Source organism: Dermatophagoides pteronyssinus, unplaced genomic scaffold, assembly GCF_027571235.1.
Source record: "Dermatophagoides pteronyssinus isolate colony J.1.1.1.1 unplaced genomic scaffold, Derpt_VIB-CSIC_2022.12 sq0031, whole genome shotgun sequence".
In the NCBI taxonomy this organism is placed as follows: domain Eukaryota; kingdom Metazoa; phylum Arthropoda; class Arachnida; order Sarcoptiformes; family Pyroglyphidae; genus Dermatophagoides; species Dermatophagoides pteronyssinus.
In genome coordinates, this window is record NW_027461555.1 from 226,109 (window position 1) to 243,854 (window position 17,746).

A 17,746-nucleotide genomic window follows, 5' to 3' on the forward strand; every position below is an offset into this window, starting at 1 on the left:
TAATTTTTGTTGATTTTTGATTTTCATTTCATTTTTCTAATTAAACTTTTTTTTCAATGTTAAAACAGTTTGCGAACAACACCTGAACGTGAATCACAAACAACAACTAAAATTGGACGACAATCGGTACAGATCAAAGTATGATGATAAATGAATTTGATTTGAATTTTGAATTTTAATTTTAAAATTGATTTTAAAAATAGAAATCAACCGATTCAAAAGGATTCATTAAAGTTGGTGGTCAGCAACGAGATTCAACAAAATCATCAGAAACTGGTGATGGTACACGTATACCAGTGTTCAGTAGTCCAGGTGGTGGTGGTGGTATGGTTAAATCAATTTTAAAAGAAAGTCAGTTATCACCAAAATCAATCGAACAGGAAATCGATAATGATTCCATTGACAGTAATGTACAATCAAATTTAATGTTACGTTCAACGACAAGTCCAAATCCGATGAAAACAAAACGACGTAATAATCGTACAACAACGACGACAACGACTAAACAAAAATAAACAACGATTATTTACATTGACGACATCGACGACGACGACGACAACTATAAAAAACCTTTTCGGATTTTGATGCGGCAAATTGAACGGATTCAATAAATTCATCCTGTGTACATCCACCACCTACCAGAAAATAGCAATCCTTTGATCAGTTCTGATTGATTTTAACACCCTACCCATTACATTTTCATTCATTCATTCATTATTTTATTTCTTTGTTTGTTATTTGATAATGTGAAAATTTTATCATCATTTTTATTAAATAAAATCCAATATACTCAGACAACTTTACTCAGTTAACAATTCATAGAGATATTAAATATCTTTAAAAATGTGGAGAAACAATTTGATTGCACGACAAAAAACAAAACAAAGGATAAAACAAAAATCTAAATGTGATGAGGAAAAAAACAGAACAAAAAACAAATAGAATAAAAGCCATACCAAACCAAGAAAAAAACAAGCCCCGAAAATTAGAGTATTGCATTAGATTATTATGAATATACATTGAATGAGATCGAAAGAATAGAATTTCAGTGTAATTAATATGATAATAATGATGATCATAGATTGAGCGGAATTGGTGAAAAACGATGAAATGATTTTAATATGATTGATGGTAATCGTATTGATGGATCATTATCTAATAAATATTTCAGTAAACAATCACATCCATCAATCATTATAGTAGGTGTGGACGACGGCCTTTCTTCCGATGATACAGTTGTTTGACATTCCATTAGTTGTGATAATTGATTCGATTCATTATTCGATGATGATAATGATTTTTCAATAACAATATTCCATTGATGACGATCATAACAATTCCAATTGGTACGTGCTTTACATAGGATTTGAAATTCATCATCAACAACGGTTACTAAATTGATTAAACGATGAGATAATTGTCGTTGTTGTTGTTGACAATCGATTCGATATTGTTGATGTAAACGTTCAAAAAGAATGTTAATTATTTTTGTAATACATTTTTCATCATACAACATTCGACAATATTTATTTGCTGAAAAAGAAAAGAAATCAAAGGGAAAAAAGGTCAATTCAATTTCAAAATTTTTTTGTTTCACTTACGATTTTTAGTACAAACATGATGTATAGCCCATAATGCCCATAATGAAATAGATTCATGACGATCATTGTCCAGCAATGATATGAATGGTTCAAATGAACGATAAGCAACCATTTCGAATGATGGATTTGGCCATGATTGTATTTGATTTAACTGTTTTTTCAAAAGAAAATTAAACAAATGAACAGCCGTGAATTTTTTCTCGTTAACATACCATTTGTTGTAACATTTGATCCATATCAAAATCATCAACATATGTCCAATCTAAATGATTATCAGATGCTAACTGTGCTAAAATTCCTATAGCAAAATAGCTAACATCAATTTGATCCGAATAAATCAATTTTCTTTCGATATTATGAACAAAAACAAGAAACATTATTATTTTCCGACCAAAAACAAATTGTTTTACAAACCTTAATTGATGTAACAATTTCGGTTGTATCAAATGTAAACGTAAATGTAATACTTCGGCAATATTATTTAAAAGTCCTAGTATTTTAGTTTCAATATTGCTTTTACCTTGATAAAGCTTCAAAATAGGGGAAAAAATGAAAATGATTATTATTGGGAGAAAAAATCAATAACTACAGTATAAAAACTTACAATCAAAATATCCATATAAAGTTCAATACCATCATTATTAATAAATGTTTCACATGTTTTTGGTGCTTCATCGGTAAAATTCCATAATGCTGATAATGATAATTTTAATATTAATTCACTATTTGGTGTATTTTCACAATAACTTTTTTCAACTAAATCTAATAAACGTTTTAAATATAATGGTTGTGAATCTAATAATGCATTTTCAACAATTGGTATTTTTGCAGCTAATATTGCACAAATAGCTAATGCTAAACGATTTATTGATAAATCTTGAAATGTAAATAATGTATCCATTACTAAACGTATACATGTATAACGATCAAATGTTATATCTTGTAATATACGATCGGAACTCATTGTTAATAAAATATTTTTTATAATTTGATGATCCGATGGATGATGTTTGATTGTTTCAATACAAATATTAATTACTTTACGTAAAATATATGGATGTAAATTTGGACAATTTTTTGTAAAATGATAAAGATGACCACTTGAAAATAGTATTAACTGTGCATTTTTCATATGTCTTTCCATAAGATCAATAATCAATATGATTAATGAAGATCGATATGGTTGAATTTCATTTGGTTGTAAACGACTTTCAGCAGCTAATATTTCACGATTATCAATACTATCATTATATTCATAATTATCATTATCATCATTTAATCTATTGAAAAAATTTGAAGAAAATATATCAATTTCTTCATTTTCAGGTTGATCTTGATCATTAGAATGATGTGAATGTTGTTGTTGTTGATGATTATTATGATGATTATAATGATATTGATCAACATTATCCGAAAATGCATATTGACATAAACAAATTAATGCTTTCTGTATAAATATTGGCCGATTACGATAACGTAATAATGAATTAATAACATGTATTAATTTTCCAGTACCGGTAATCATTAAACGTCCTGATGTTCTTGTATCCAGATTAAACATTTGTGTAAATGTAAATTCAGTTGACATGAGACCAATAAATTTTAATGGACGATAATTTGAATTTTCTTTATGTTTTATTAAACGTTGTCGAATCAATTGAAAAACTAATGATGGTGATATATGACGACCAGATATATCCAATTCGATTAATCGTTCAAATTGTATGAATTTGGGAAAAAAATCCGCCAAATGATCATAACTATAATAACGTTCTGGTTCAATAGAAAAACGTTCATCCGATATATCTAAATATTCAAGCGTATGAAGATTGCCCAAAATATATTCATCTTTACATGTATGCGAAACATTATGCAGATTTAAACGATTCAATTCAGTTAATTTACATAATGGTTTTAAAAGTGTTAATTTTGTTGCAGTTAAATCTAATGATTTTAAATGAACTAAATGATCGGTTATTATTTCCAAACATTGATTATTGAATGATGTATATGAAACATCCAAATGAACAAGATTTGTTAATCTTGTTAATGATAAAATTATACAAATTTTGTTAAATTTTGTCAATGAACAATGTGGAACACTAAATGATTCAAGATTCCATATTGACCATGGTGATAGATTATTAATCAATTCGGTAATTGTACAATTCATTAAGCGTGACATTTTTATCCGATTAAGATTATGTTTTTTCAATGCTTTCAATCCATCAACAGTTATTAATGTTGCATCTTCAATTTGAAATGTTGTTATTGTATTTATATCACCATCAAACAATGGAAATGATAATGTACGATCATTTAATTTATATAATTGTTGATATTTACGTATTATATCTTGACAGATATTTTCTGTTAATCGATAATAATTTCTAATGAATGATAATTCTTCTTCATAATCATCATCATCCTCATCCTCATCACCATTTTGATCATCTTTGACCAATTGTTGTTGTTGTTGTTTTAGTCGTATTGTCGTATCTTCTTCCAATGATTCAAATGATTTACGGCCAAATATTGTACCCAACAAATTATGACAAGATTTTTTAAATGAATTAATTTTATCATCCAGATTATGATTAAAAGTATGATTATTTTGGTTAGTTGTTGTTGTTGTTGTGATGGCGGTTGCTAATGGTAGATTATCTGTTGATGATGGCCTTGATGATAATAACCATTGTGATGATTGACGATATGATGATGTTGATGTTGATGATGGATTTAAACTTGAAAATATTAAATTTATTGAATTTTGTCGTTGTTGTTGTTGTTGTCGGTCACGATTTGCAATCAATCTTGACCATGAATGACCATTTGCACTGTTGTTGTTGTTATTATTTTTATCATTTTTTCTATTTTGACCGGTATTGTTGTTGTTGTTGTTGGTAGAATTATTCTGTTGTTGACTCCATTTATACAATGATTCACAAAATTGATTCAATGATATTTCATATAAAGATAATGGTGTAACAATTTGATTCGTCATTTTTTTCACGTTGTTTTTTTCAATGGTGAATGTCGTCGATTTGAAAAAAGTTTTGAAAACTAATTGAAATTTGAAAAAATTTTTCAAATTATTTTCTTGATGAACAAAACGAAATGATGAAATCTCTTTCTTTTGGAGGAAAAAAATCAATCCATTTTTTTCGAAAAAAAAGAAAACAGAAACGAAAGAGACAAAAAAAACTGTTAGATAATGATGATGATAATCATCACTGCCATAAAGCAGCAGCAGCAGCAAACTGAAAATAAAAAAAATACAATACTTACTTGTTATACAATTGATATTGTTGTTTGTTTGTTTGTTTGCGGTGATTAATCTTATCGGTTGTTGTGTTGGTGGTTGTTAATGAAATGAAAAAAAAATTTACGATAATCAAATGATCGGAAAAGACAACAACAACAAAACACAATGACTAGATATTATCATATGATTTTTTTAAAAACGAAAAAATTATTAAAGTCTGCCGTTGTCATTGAAATCATAATCGTCGTCGTCGTTGCTGTATGATCACCATGTTTGATGAATGAACTGAATGGATACACAGGGTTTTATTCACATTTTTTTCGTTCAGCATCATTCCATGTTTTTCGAATCAATTAACACGATATATATACCTGTACACAAAGACAACAACAAAATATATTCACAATATCCAAAATGGCCATGCTAAATTTTTTTTTTTGAAATAAAAAAAAACTAATGAATCTTACCTTCTATCTTTCTCTCTCTGACTTTTACTTTCACTTTCACATTAACACTTGTTCACTATAGTAATTTATTTAAGCTTTTTTAAGTAACAACAACAACAACTGAAAAAAAATTATTTATTTTATTTTATTTTTATCAATTTTTGAATTTGATTCAAAATGAAAATTTTTTTCCTCAATAAAAATATTTATTTGTTTTTGTTTGTTTTTTTCAAGTTTGTTTATAATTCGATGCTCATATAAACATTTAACATTCGAAATGAGCATGCGTGCCAGGAAAAAGGATCATTTTTAAAAGAATATATAGCAGGTGAAGAATTCAATACCACTACCACCAGAAACCCAGAAATTGGTAGTGGATTTTTGGATACATTTTGGTCAGAACAGAATTTTGGATTTAATCCAACCAAACTATCGATTGTTTTTAGTTTTGATTATCGATATAGTCGTTCATCTAGATTTTTTTGAATTTAAAAGGATTGCGCGCCGCTGTTTTTTTTGCTAATATACTTTTTTTTCATTTTAAAACTTTTTTCTAACCCAAGTTATTTCAGCTTACGACCATATCACGTTGAGAACACCGGTTCTCGTCTGATCACCGAAGTTAAGCAACGTCGAGCCGAGTCAGTACTTGGGAGGGTGACCACTTGGGAACACTCGGTGTCGTAAGCTTTTCTTTCTTTTTTTTAAATTTTTAAATTTTTTTAAAAACAAAAATTTTAAAAAATTTAAACTTTTTTGTTAAAATTTTATTTTCATTTCAATTTCAATCAAAAAAAATTGTTAATTTTATTATTCGTTGTCTGGATAACCATCTTCGTTTCGGGGGTTTTTATTTCTTTCGTGTCAGAACCAATATGGATATTTAATCCATAAATCAAGATGATTAAATTTTCTTGGCTTTTCTGTATGACGAATGTTGCTATAAATTGAATTGAAATGAATTGAAATAAACATTAACGATGCCTGAATATATTTAAATATTTGAATTAAATAAGCGGATAATTTTTTTGTTGTAAATACAAAGAATTTACTTACATCATTTGATAGATTTTATAATTATCAAAATCACCTTGTAAAATACGACCTGGGCAGGTTTTTTGATGTGTAACCAATTCCCAACGATGTGTAAATTTTCTACAACAATCTTTAAATGGACATTTAAATAATTTACGATCTTGATGTTGTTGCAATAATTTCCTTGATTCAAATCGACCATAACATTTATCACATTGAAACCAAAAACGTTCCGGTTCTAAACGACGATCATGTAATAATTTTGCTAAACGTTCATCACCATTTGTATCCATTTTTGTTTGTGTCAAGGGGAAAGAACAAAATAATCGATTAAATCGATAATAGCCGAGAGTGAGAGAGTGATATCGATTGTTTTTCGAATGTTCGAATGTTCGAATGTTTATTTTGTGTGTGTGCGATATGTGCGTTATGATGATTTACCAAAGTCAAATTCTTTTGAAAAATGCTTGGTGGAAAAAAACGAAAGTTGGTTGACAATGTTTGTTTGTTTTGGCCAAAAATAGATCGTTTTTTGGTGAACATCAACCAACAACCTAAAGGAATTTGAATAAAACGAAAAAACTCCACCTTCAATGATGATGATGAAGATTGAAGAATTACAATGTCAACAGGCAATAATGAATCTGAAACAACAACAAAAACGATGAAATTAATGTCAATGTCTTTCTTTTTTCATTATTTTATTTAGATGTTTTGGCTGTTGCTCGTCGTTTTGTTTTCTTGGCAACTACGAAAATTCGAAACAAGAAAAATTCTTTCAAACTTGATGGCTGCTTCTGCTAATCTATGTTTATATCGATATTGCATAATAAATTAATTAATTCACTGGGATAATCACGAAATATCGATAAAGATTTATTTTAAGATATCAATCCTTTGATTTCAAAATAGATTTTTTCTGTTCATTCTATCGAAGCCCTAACGAAGAAAAGAAAGGATTATAATGAAATTCAGAAGAAAAAAAATGCTAAAAGCATAATAATTATCTTTCGAATATCTTTATCACCATCATCATTAAGTTTGGCCCCCTTTTTTCTTTTCGAATCCCCATTCCATTGCATCATAATCATCCCATAAATAGGATCGAATTGATTAGAATCTCATTTCAGTCATAATTTTCATAAAATGAACAACAAATTCATTGAATGGGGAAAATGGAAAAATTGTTACAAGTTTTTGCCCCTCACCATAAAAAATCAAATTTGATTGAAAATTATCGGCAAGTGGCAAAACGAAAAATGTCAAGTTTAGCTCCGCAAAACAAACAATTCGACCGAAAAATTGAATAATAATAAAAAAAACGTATTGTTTTTTGGAACACCAAGCAACAACAATAAGCCAGATTATCCATTGAATCAAGATCAATCATGACAAACAAACACCACCACACCTGTTATCCAATAAGTATACACATTGAACGCATATTTTCATTTTACCGAGAACAAACTAAACAAAGTTAAACACAATCATATAATGTGTTTGTGTGTGAGATATTTTGTTCATTCATTCATTTATCCTTTCCTTTTCTATTTTTTTCACAGATCTCAAAAAAATTTTTTTGTCCTGTTTTTTTTCTATCTGTTTGGCCATAAACGAAAAGCAAAAACAGCGATTCAATTCGAATAATGTCCTCGTTATTTTAATGGTTTTTTTTGTGTTCCATTTTTTTTCCATTGGCCAAGTTCATCATCATTATTCGGTCACCAAGAGATGTGTTGACATTGATTTTTTTTTCATCGTTGTTGAACATCTTTGTTGTCTATCATCGACAATAAACAACAACTGAAAATTTATCCAGGTCTTCATCAAGAAAAGTTAATTTCAAATTTTCAGATTCTCATAAGCAAAGAAAAGAAATTCTTCATTTAACCAAACACAAACATATCAACAACAACAACAACAGCTTATTGCTGACATTTTGTTTATATTTTTGGAGAAGCAAACAAACGAAAAAAAATTGATTGATGTTTAATTTTTGTTATTGTTGTTGTTGTTCATCCAATCAATTGGCATCATCGTCATCATCATCATCCAATCAAACATTTTATAATTGAAAATCATCATCATCATCATCTGTTTTTTCTTACGGATCTTTTCTTCAAAAACCGAAGAACGTCAAAAGAAAATCTATATAGGAAATCAAGAAAAGAAGAAGAAATCTGTTTGTTTTGTTTTGGTTTGCTGCATCTTTTCTTCATCATATCAACTTCATCCATGAATATGAATCGTACATTTTCAATACAATCAAATGATGATGATGGTGGTGGTGGTTGTAGTTCAACGATAATGACCACCACCAACAACAATAACAATAATTATCATCATCATTCTAATCAACGTAAATCATTATCATCCAATTATATAATTATAAAATTTTTATTAATTTTATGGTTAATAATTGGTATTATTTTATATTTATTAGATATATTTTTATTTCATGTATCATCAACAATAAAAGATTTAATAAATTTACCATCCGATCTAATATTTTTATTAGCAATATTAAATAATTTTTCATTAATAATATCGATTGTTTATGAATTACGTTCATTATTGATTGTATCGATTATTTTCGATTGTTTATTATTAGTTGCAATACCTGCATTGATTGTTGAAGTTTTACCAAATCTACTTACCTATTCATCCATAATGATATCGATTATATTGGCCATTTATTATGGTGTACTTTATATGAATTATCGTTATCAACCACCAACATTATTTTCGATTGATAATAATAATAATAGTTATCATCATGGTATTATGATGATTGGTAAATATAATCGAACAAATTTACCATATGATTATCTTAGTCAAATGGCTGAATCGTCAAGATTCAATTCGGTTAATTATCATCCACAACCACCACCATCAACAACATTATCATCAGCTACACAGCATCATCAACCTCAACCATCAGCAACTGAATATTTAAACATTTTCGAACCATCAACCCTGCAACCTCGACGTTCATGTCAATTTTAATAAAAATGAGTCAAAAACAAACAAAAATCTTTTTTATTTTGGAAAAATCAATAAAATCAATAAATAATCGATTAATCATCGATAATCAAGTATTGGATCATCATAATAATTATTATTATCAAAATTTTGTAATTTTTCTTGAATTTTATTATTCATCATTTTTGGATCGTCATCATCAATATCACCATTATCATCTTCATTATCAACGATGGTGGTAACATTATCATTTGGATTTTGTCGGCCAAACTGTTTCTTATTATTATAACCATAATATTGTAATGATAAACGATTTGATGGTGGTGAACGTTTACAATGGAAAAATGTTTGAAAAAAATTTTCCGGTTTCCATTGATCTAAATTGATTTGTAAATTATTCATTATACGATATTGTTTTCGAATATAATCTAATTCTAAATTTATAACTAAATTATCTGGTAATATTATTGATAATGTTTCATTTAATTCAATAAATGTTAAAAAATTATAACGTTGTGAACATAATTGTAAATATGGTTTATTTTTTATTGGTATCATTATTGCACAATTCATTGTTATATCTGAATCAAATGTTTGCATTGTTGATGGATACCATGCAATAAATAAACCAAGACCATTCGAGAAAATAAAACGTACATTATTATTTGTTGTACCAGTTAATGGTGATTGAATTTGATGATGTAATTGTAATGTTAATAAACTATTCTGTATATATTGATCCAATACATCACGTTTATGATCATTACGTATTGAACTGAATATTGGTCGTACGACGGACATTGAAAAATCATCTGAACGTATACTGATCATACGATAAATATCAATATCTAAATGATTGTTGGATGGATTTTTGTTGATTGTGTTGTTGGATCAATAATTGCCACCACTCGAAACAAATAATTAACAATTGGATGAAAACGACAAAATTGACTTGTTGGTGGTATATAAAGCCATTTTTGTTGACAACCATAACGTAATGCATTCCGAGTGGAAAAATATAATATTGATGGTGTTTCAGCTATATTATTACTATGATTTGATTTGGATAATGCTTTTCCCATTATATCTGGATAAAAAAATTGAGTGCAAAAACAAAAGATTCTTGGTCAATTTTGGGTTGAAATAGTCAATTTGGAAAATCCATTAAAACAAACCTTTTAAATAACTATTACCAAAACCAGCATCAGCATATAATGGTGCCATTGTTGGAAAATGAAAAACATTTGTAAATAATGAACGTTGTGTATCAAATTCAAATATACGATTATCAATTGAATTTGTTGAATCATCTTTATAATGTAAAATATTTATATAAAGGATATTATTTATTGTCCAAATATCGGTTATTAATTTATCGGCTGAATCACAAACATATTGTTCAGCTGGTGCTGCATCAACCATAATCGATGATGATGATGATGTTGTTGATGTTGTTGATAATATTGCTGCTGTTGGTGGTGTTGTCATCGAATATCGGTTGCGGTTTGTTGGTGGTTTTCTGGTTATAATCGATTGTTCACGATTACGATTACGATTATTATTATTGCGTAATCGATTTGGATGTTGGCCCGAAGTAATGGCCAACACCAAACCTAATGATAATATTGTTCGAGCAATGAACATTGTTTGAATCGAATTGAATGAATCGAATGAATGAATGGTCAAGATATTATCATTAACACCGAGTTGACAAGTTTCGAACATCATCAAATCATCAAATCAAAATCTGAATTTCCGGCTGGTAAAAAACAAAAAACAAGAAAAAATTTCTCAAAAAAACCCTCCACACAAAAAAAAGTCAATGACATTTATGTTGAGTGAAAAACCAATCAATAAACCAAATCAATCGATAGCTTAATTAATTAGTTTTTATTTTATAATACACAAAAATAAAAAATCAATTTGAAAAAAACGAAATTTTTGTTTGATGATTTTTTGTCCGGAACTAGGAAGTATTTTTGTTTTGTTTTCTGTTTTTTCAATTCAATTCATTGATCTTCGATCTGATTGAGTACTATTTACCAATTGAGTGTAATTTGCCGATTGGGTACTATTAGCCGCTGTTGATTGATTAATTGACAATAAATCACAAACAGCACCATGTTCAAATGGTTGTTGAAAATCATGATAAACTTGTATTAGTATTATAATAAACATTATAATACCCATCATAATAATGAATATTGAATATATTTGCAGGAGATTTTGTAACCAACGATTATGACGAATATTAAATTTGGATGAAAACCATGATTGTCTTTCAGTTATTATTAAATCATCATCATCATCATCACCGTCATCAACATATTGAACAGCCGAAGTAGTTTCAATGAATTTTGATCGTTGTTTTCGTCCATGATTATTATGATGATTATGGTGATGGTTATTTTGATGATTATAACCAAATTGTCTATATCTTTTAATCAAAGCAAATAATGCAATACCTGGAAATATAAAAACATTACATGATGCTAGTGAACCAAGAAAACCGATTGCAATCGTTATATTCGGTATTACAATCGCCAATATTAATACAGAAATATTCCATATGGTTGTTATGATTATATTCCAACGATGTTCATAATTATTTCTTGATGATAATAATGATTCATTTTCATCTTGATCACTTAAACATTCATAACCGGATCGTTGTTGTTGTTGATGTTGTTGTCGACGATAACGACTTAAAATAATACGTACAATAGTTTCACGACCACAAAATACAACCGGTGGATATGTTGTTATCATTTTTACAATTAATGCAATAATACCTGCTAAAACGATTGGATCATTTGCATTATACATTAACATTATATCTGGTGCAACATTTGAACCAAATGTTAAATAACCATAAGAACCGGCTAAACAATACAATATTAATAATGCTAACATTGATATTAATATTGATTTGGAAAAACTTTGTATATTTTTTTCGGCCATTGTATCATAAACAGGTATAACAATTTCATGTGTTTGATATGCAAAAAATACAACAGGTAATGCAGCAACGAATTCCAATAATGATTGTGGTTCAGTACGTATTTGATATTTATGATATGGATCCGGTTCATGATTATAATATGAATAAATATTTAAAAATATTATATAAAAACTAGCAATAACACCTAGGACATTAATATGACGAAGAAAATCCAAACGACGAAAATAACACATTGGCCATGTAAAAACTATGGCCGTTACCGTCATTGTAAAAAAACGATTAGCCCACCAATAATGGCAAAATTCTCGACCAATATACGTAGCAAATATACGATCAAATTGATCACCAATAATAATAACGAATGTAACACAAATACCAAAACAAGTTATGGCAATCGAAGCGGCCGATATACGCATAACACGTTGGCCACACATTGTACGCATAACACCATGATATGAATCTTCATTATTAATCTGTGCACAATAAATTAATATTAACATTGTTGTCATCATTAATATTGCTGCAAATAATTGTATGATTGTTGCATAAACTAAACCACCAAGACGATCATATGCAACCGGATAATTAAGTAAACCGGCACCAAGTGCAGCATTGATTAATAAAAATGCACCCATTATCCAGGTAATTTTACCACCACCACCACCATTACCATTATTATTATTCTGTGAACTATGATGATAATGATTTTGTAATTCTGGTTGATTTGAATCAATTAAATCATATGATTGATTCAGTGATAATGAATTTGGAAATTGATTAATTCTACATGATGAATTTATTGATAAAGACGATGATGATGTTAATGATGATGTCAACAATGATGATGATGATGATGATTGTTGTTGTTTAGCTTTGATGGAATTTTTAAAAGTGATACTTGATGATTGTTGTTGTTGTTGTCCATTTAATAATGGTTCCGATGATGATGAGGATTCCGAAGAATTATTGAATCCTAATAAACTGGTTTAAAAAGGAAAAACAGAAATTTCTTAGTAAACAGAATCAAAAAGCAAAATCAATAAACTTACCTTTTAAATGTATCGACCATTTTTTCTGTTCTTCTTTCAATAACCATCAAAAAACAAAAAAAACAAAGATTCAATGATTCAAATAAAGATTCGATTTGGTTAGTTACATCGAAAAAAACCCACCAATATGAATCAATCAAAATGTATCCGAATATTTAAATCATTTCATCATTATCATTATCAAAACAAACAAAAAATAGAAACCTAATGCAAAAATAAAATCTAATGTAAGGTAATTTTTGCCGTAGTTTTGTTTCTTATAAAAATTTAAATACAGTGTAATCTTGCAGATCAAATCAAAGCAATGAACGAAAACGACTTTTTTGATTATAAAAACAAACAAAACACAGTAGCAGGGGAGACAAAAAAAAATTGGTACATTTTTTTTTGCGCTGTTTTTCAAAAAAAAAATTGATGATGATAATAATCAAACATCAGATGATCAATCAATCAATTGATGAATGACTGGCGTGTGTGTAACAAGGTATAAAATTACTGAATTTTTTTTTTTTTTTTGGTCACGATTTTGAATGATGATTGATAATAATAATCAGTTTGTCGGTGAAAATTCAAAACTTTTTTTTGCTGTTTTTTTGAAAATTCCCAAAGAATTTTCTTTTTCTGAACGATTCTTGATTTTCCGGGAAAAATTTCCCTGAATGATTCGAATTTTCGAACGATTCTTGCGGAAGAATTCGAAATGGATCTTCTTTTCTTGGTTTTTTTCGGTGGTTGGAATCAAGCCAAAATGGAACGCAAATTTTTCAACAAAAAAAGAAAAATTATCTTAATGGCCAAGGAGATATTGATAATATTGGTGGTAAAATGATATCAAATTGCAAAATTTTTTTTTTTTGGTTACATTCAACGATTCATTCAAGAAAAAAACTTTTTCTTTCTCTCTTTGTTTTAATCTCGATGATCGATTATCATTGATCTCGTGATTTGATTTGTTTCGTTTTTTTTTCTTGGATATTTTTAGCCAAAAACTTGTGACTATTATTCAATAAAGGCAATGGACTTTTATTGATAAAGCGATGTGATTTATACATGGTGTTGAGTTAACATTGTGGACTTTGGTCATCATCATTATCATCAATCCAAAAAAAAAAAAAGAAAAATTGCTGATAAAAAACAAAAAATTTGAAACAAATCAAATCAAATTGATTTGTGAGATAAGACTTACCCTCATTTAATGATTGTTCCAGATTTTTCTTCCATTCGAACAAAGCAAAAACAGAAATTCATTTGGATCATAGATGGCGCTGTCGGTTGATAATATTAACAAACATTCGAATGTTCGAATGTTTTGGAACAAGATTCGAATATAAGAATGGTAAGGAATTTGATTGAAAAATATTCGACATTCGAATCTAAATCGATTTGGTTTGATTTTTTTTTCTTCTTCTCTAATTTTTAGTCCAAACTTTGGATTGATTGTAATTTTTGGGTAAATTATGTCAATATTTGGTGTATTTTTGATTATAACCATAATGTTAACATTATTATTAGTAACATTATTATTATTGTTTCGTTTTAATGTTTCAAATATGTGGCCAATGAAATGTAAATGGTTTAAAAAATTTGCAAAAAAATTAAATATTGAACGACAAAAAAATAAACCTAATATTGGTCATTTTATTGAACAAATTTGGCCAATAAGTGCATTACGTAATTTATCATTACGAAAACGTACACCACCACCAAGTATACAAGCAAAAATTACTGGTAAAAGAGGTACACTTGATGAAATTATTATACAATCATCATCATTAACATCACCACCATTAGGACATAAATTAATTACAAAATCAATAAAACCTAAATCAATTCCACCGACTATAACAACAACAACAACAACTCCAACAACAACAATAACAACAATACCAGCAGCAGCAGCAGCAAAAACAACAAGAACATCAATAACAGCAAATACGATTGATGATGATTTTTCCGAAACCGAAACAAAATCATTATCAAAATCAGAAGGTGAATTTTCATCATCAAATATTAATTCATCATTACAATCATCATGTCAATTAACATCATCATCATCATCATCATCATCAACATCATCATCATCACCATCAAAAATGGGACGTATAAAAATACAAATAAAAGTACCACAACAAATGAAAAGAAAAAAAAGTGAAATTCGTTCACCGAGAAAAACAACAAGATCACCGATATTAAAATTTTCATCGAAATTAGTTAAATTAAAAACATCGGTTGATGTTGGTCCACTTAGATTATTAAGTACAACACCAGAGCCATCTAGTCCGATCAATTTGAAACGAAGATAAACGAAGATTTTTTTTTTTGTTTTGTTTTGTTTTTCAAATTTATTTTACAGAGAAGAAGAAGAAGAAAAACAGAACAAAAAACAAAATCATAATAAATTAATGAAAATTTTGAAATCAAATCAATAACATTGATCAAAAAAATCAGTATAATTAATCAAAATGAATGAAATTGCAGCACCGATTGCCGAACCAAATTGTGTTTGCATTCCAACCCAAAACATACCTTTTGAACGATTATAATCACAAATAACTATGGTAATCATTGTTTTTGCATATGATGCTATCGTCATAAATGATGACCATATGAAAACTATTAACCATGATGCTATTGTATGCCATTTACCGTTATCAATAAACGGTGGTAATGGACTCATTAATGATACGATTAAAATATAACCAGCAAATAATGTTGAAACAATAGTCATTATTGTTATCATACGAATGGAACGATATTCAAATAACATTGCTAAAAAACAACCAATCGGATATGATAGGGATGTTAATATTACAACAAAATGTAATGTATCAGCACTGTATGGCATTGCTGAAAATGGCTATTTAGTATAAAAAAATCGGATGAAGAAAACTTTCTGTTAAATTTTTTTTTCGGACAAAAAAAAACTTTACTGAAAACAAACAAACCTGTAATGGTGGCATAAAACCAAATGTTGTAAAACTATTCCAAAACATCAGACCTAATAGATAGAAATAGATTGTATGATTAATTTCATTTTTTGTTGTTGTTTTTGTTGTTGTTGATTTTTGTTGTTTATTATCATGATTATCGATAGTTTTTTGTTGTTGTTGTTGTTGATTTGCTGTTTCATTTAGATCATCATCATCATCATCATCATCATCAATATTATTATTTAACAATAATGTACGATTAAAACGATTTAAACGTTTTATACGTTGTTGTTCACATCGAGTAAATGATGCAAATTCTAATAAAATAAATGCTAAATAACTGATAATCAATGTAATGAATAATGATGTGAAAAATATTTCGACAGAAAATTTTGGCTCAATCAATTTGTTTTTGTTATTGTCAATAATATCGATAGTATCGATGATGTTTGTTGTTTCGATTGTTTCTTCCGTTGAAAAATTTTGATATTCGAACAAATTATCGGTCATAGATGACGTACATTTTGTTGTTGTTGTTGTTGTTGTTTGTTGACCAACACCTTGTATCAATACAACTAAACTCGGTATAAAACCACTTAAACCTTCACCGAATAGATATGGTGTCATAAAACTTGAATCAAAACGTGCCATAAATGGTAAAAATGTAACCGATGATGTACAATCAACCAATGCTAAACCAAAGGTAAATATCAACAGGATTACTGAATGTTCATGGCCAAAAATCCAAAAAGTTTTACGCCAATAACCGATTAACATTATACAGGATATTAACCCGATTAACATTTGTATATGTGTTGCTGAAATATCATTAACAAAACGATAACGTTTTAATAGCCAATATAATAATGGACCAATATTTGCTAATTGTATCATTATATTCAGATAAGATGCTAAACGCCATTGTTCAGGTAATTGTTGTAATAACAATGGCATTTCTAACCATAAACCAGTTAATGCAATCCATGATCCTGTACCAAATAACAATGCAAGAATGGATATTCGAATGATTGCTTTTGGTTTAGTATCGATAGTATCGGTCATTGCAAACGATAATGATCGATGCGGTTGTTGTTGATGACGAACCATTTTCGTTCGAATTTCGAATGTTTTTGTTTTTGTTGTGGAAAAACAAAGAATTTGAAAGAGTTTTTTTTTGATGTTTTTTGACTAATTAATTAATTAATTAAGCTAATTAGCTGCTAATCATCACATGGTAAACATGGAAACATCATTATCATCTTCTGAATAAACAACCAGCAAAAGTTTTTTCATGTTTTCAACAAAAAAATTTCTGTTTAACATTTTCTTCAATCAATCAATCCCAAATCGACAAGATAAAAAAATCTAATCTTTTCCGATAAAAAAAAGTATTGACAACCAAAAAAATCAAACGAAATCAACAATGAATGAACATTGTTTGTTTGTTTTTTTGATCTTTATTTCTTAACAATCTTT

The 17,746-nt window shown here is 28.2% G+C and overlaps 8 protein-coding genes and 1 non-coding gene across 12 annotated transcripts in view; 4 read left to right on the forward strand and 5 right to left on the reverse strand.

The window, feature by feature from the left end:
- Nucleotides 1–798, forward strand: part of LOC142644809 (uncharacterized) — a 6,435-nt gene extending 5,637 nt beyond the window's left edge. Inside the window, exons 2-3 of the mRNA XM_075823554.1 lie at nt 69–138; nt 204–798. Of these exons, the coding sequence (XP_075679669.1) occupies nt 69–138; nt 204–515 (382 nt within the window). The 3' untranslated portion in view covers nt 516–798. The remainder of the gene's footprint in view (nt 1–68; nt 139–203) is intronic.
- On the reverse strand, nt 349–5,511 carry LOC113788762 (protein zyg-11 homolog A-like). Its single transcript, XM_075823556.1, has 7 exons — nt 5,334–5,511; nt 4,890–5,237; nt 2,206–4,734; nt 2,016–2,131; nt 1,814–1,946; nt 1,602–1,752; nt 349–1,533 (listed from the first exon to the last, which is right to left on the reverse strand). Exons 3-7 carry the CDS (start codon nt 4,603–4,605, stop codon nt 1,076–1,078), a joined length of 3,258 nt encoding a protein of 1,085 aa, XP_075679671.1. The 5' UTR covers nt 4,606–4,734; nt 4,890–5,237; nt 5,334–5,511; the 3' UTR covers nt 349–1,075.
- Nucleotides 5,512–5,883: 372 nt separating this feature from the next.
- LOC113788777 (5S ribosomal RNA) lies at nt 5,884–6,002 on the forward strand. Its single transcript, XR_003474750.1, has one exon. It is a non-coding gene; the product is annotated as a 5S ribosomal RNA (ribosomal RNA).
- A 55-nt stretch (nt 6,003–6,057) lies between these two features.
- On the reverse strand, nt 6,058–6,863 carry LOC113788744 (uncharacterized). 2 transcript variants are annotated; one of them, XM_027338196.2, is made up of 2 exons: nt 6,369–6,863; nt 6,058–6,296 (listed from the first exon to the last, which is right to left on the reverse strand). In XM_027338196.2, exons 1-2 carry the CDS (start codon nt 6,638–6,640, stop codon nt 6,287–6,289), a joined length of 282 nt encoding a protein of 93 aa, XP_027193997.2. In that variant the 5' UTR covers nt 6,641–6,863; the 3' UTR covers nt 6,058–6,286. The 2 variants fall into 2 exon arrangements, with proteins under 2 accessions (XP_027193997.2, XP_027193996.2); XM_027338195.2 differs by having other exon boundaries at nt 6,058–6,252; nt 6,369–6,843.
- Nucleotides 6,864–7,920: 1,057 nt separating this feature from the next.
- On the forward strand, nt 7,921–9,402 carry LOC142645941 (uncharacterized). Its single transcript, XM_075823541.1, has 2 exons — nt 7,921–8,706; nt 8,959–9,402. The coding sequence occupies exons 1-2, from the start codon at nt 8,583–8,585 to the stop codon at nt 9,351–9,353; spliced, it is 519 nt and encodes a 172-aa protein (XP_075679656.1). The 5' UTR covers nt 7,921–8,582; the 3' UTR covers nt 9,354–9,402.
- Nucleotides 9,403–9,428: 26 nt separating this feature from the next.
- Nucleotides 9,429–11,121, reverse strand: LOC113788741 (uncharacterized). Its single transcript, XM_027338191.2, is given in 3 exon segments — nt 9,429–10,193; nt 10,196–10,416; nt 10,505–11,121. Coding segments are annotated over 3 exon segments (1,539 nt in total). The 5' UTR covers nt 11,058–11,121.
- Nucleotides 11,122–11,200: 79 nt separating this feature from the next.
- Nucleotides 11,201–13,371, reverse strand: LOC113788749 (sodium-coupled neutral amino acid transporter 7-like). Its single transcript, XM_027338200.2, has 2 exons — nt 13,341–13,371; nt 11,201–13,272 (listed from the first exon to the last, which is right to left on the reverse strand). Exons 1-2 carry the CDS (start codon nt 13,358–13,360, stop codon nt 11,334–11,336), a joined length of 1,959 nt encoding a protein of 652 aa, XP_027194001.2. The 5' UTR covers nt 13,361–13,371; the 3' UTR covers nt 11,201–11,333.
- Nucleotides 13,372–13,760: 389 nt separating this feature from the next.
- Nucleotides 13,761–15,714, forward strand: LOC142645954 (uncharacterized). Its single transcript, XM_075823585.1, has 3 exons — nt 13,761–13,824; nt 14,549–14,676; nt 14,853–15,714. The coding sequence occupies exons 1-3, from the start codon at nt 13,802–13,804 to the stop codon at nt 15,641–15,643; spliced, it is 942 nt and encodes a 313-aa protein (XP_075679700.1). The 5' UTR covers nt 13,761–13,801; the 3' UTR covers nt 15,644–15,714.
- On the reverse strand, nt 13,941–17,546 carry Rift (Riboflavin transporter). Of its 3 annotated transcripts, none has more exons than XR_012846969.1 (3): nt 16,286–17,546; nt 14,527–16,197; nt 13,941–14,414 (listed from the first exon to the last, which is right to left on the reverse strand). XR_012846969.1 is itself a non-coding variant. In XM_075823584.1 (2 exons), exons 1-2 carry the CDS (start codon nt 17,375–17,377, stop codon nt 15,763–15,765), a joined length of 1,527 nt encoding a protein of 508 aa, XP_075679699.1. In that variant the 5' UTR covers nt 17,378–17,546; the 3' UTR covers nt 13,941–15,762. The 3 variants fall into 3 exon arrangements, 1 of the variants encoding a protein (XP_075679699.1); XR_012846968.1 differs by having other exon boundaries at nt 13,941–14,464; XM_075823584.1 differs by having other exon boundaries at nt 13,941–16,197.
- Between the last annotated feature and the right edge of the window lie 200 nt (nt 17,547–17,746).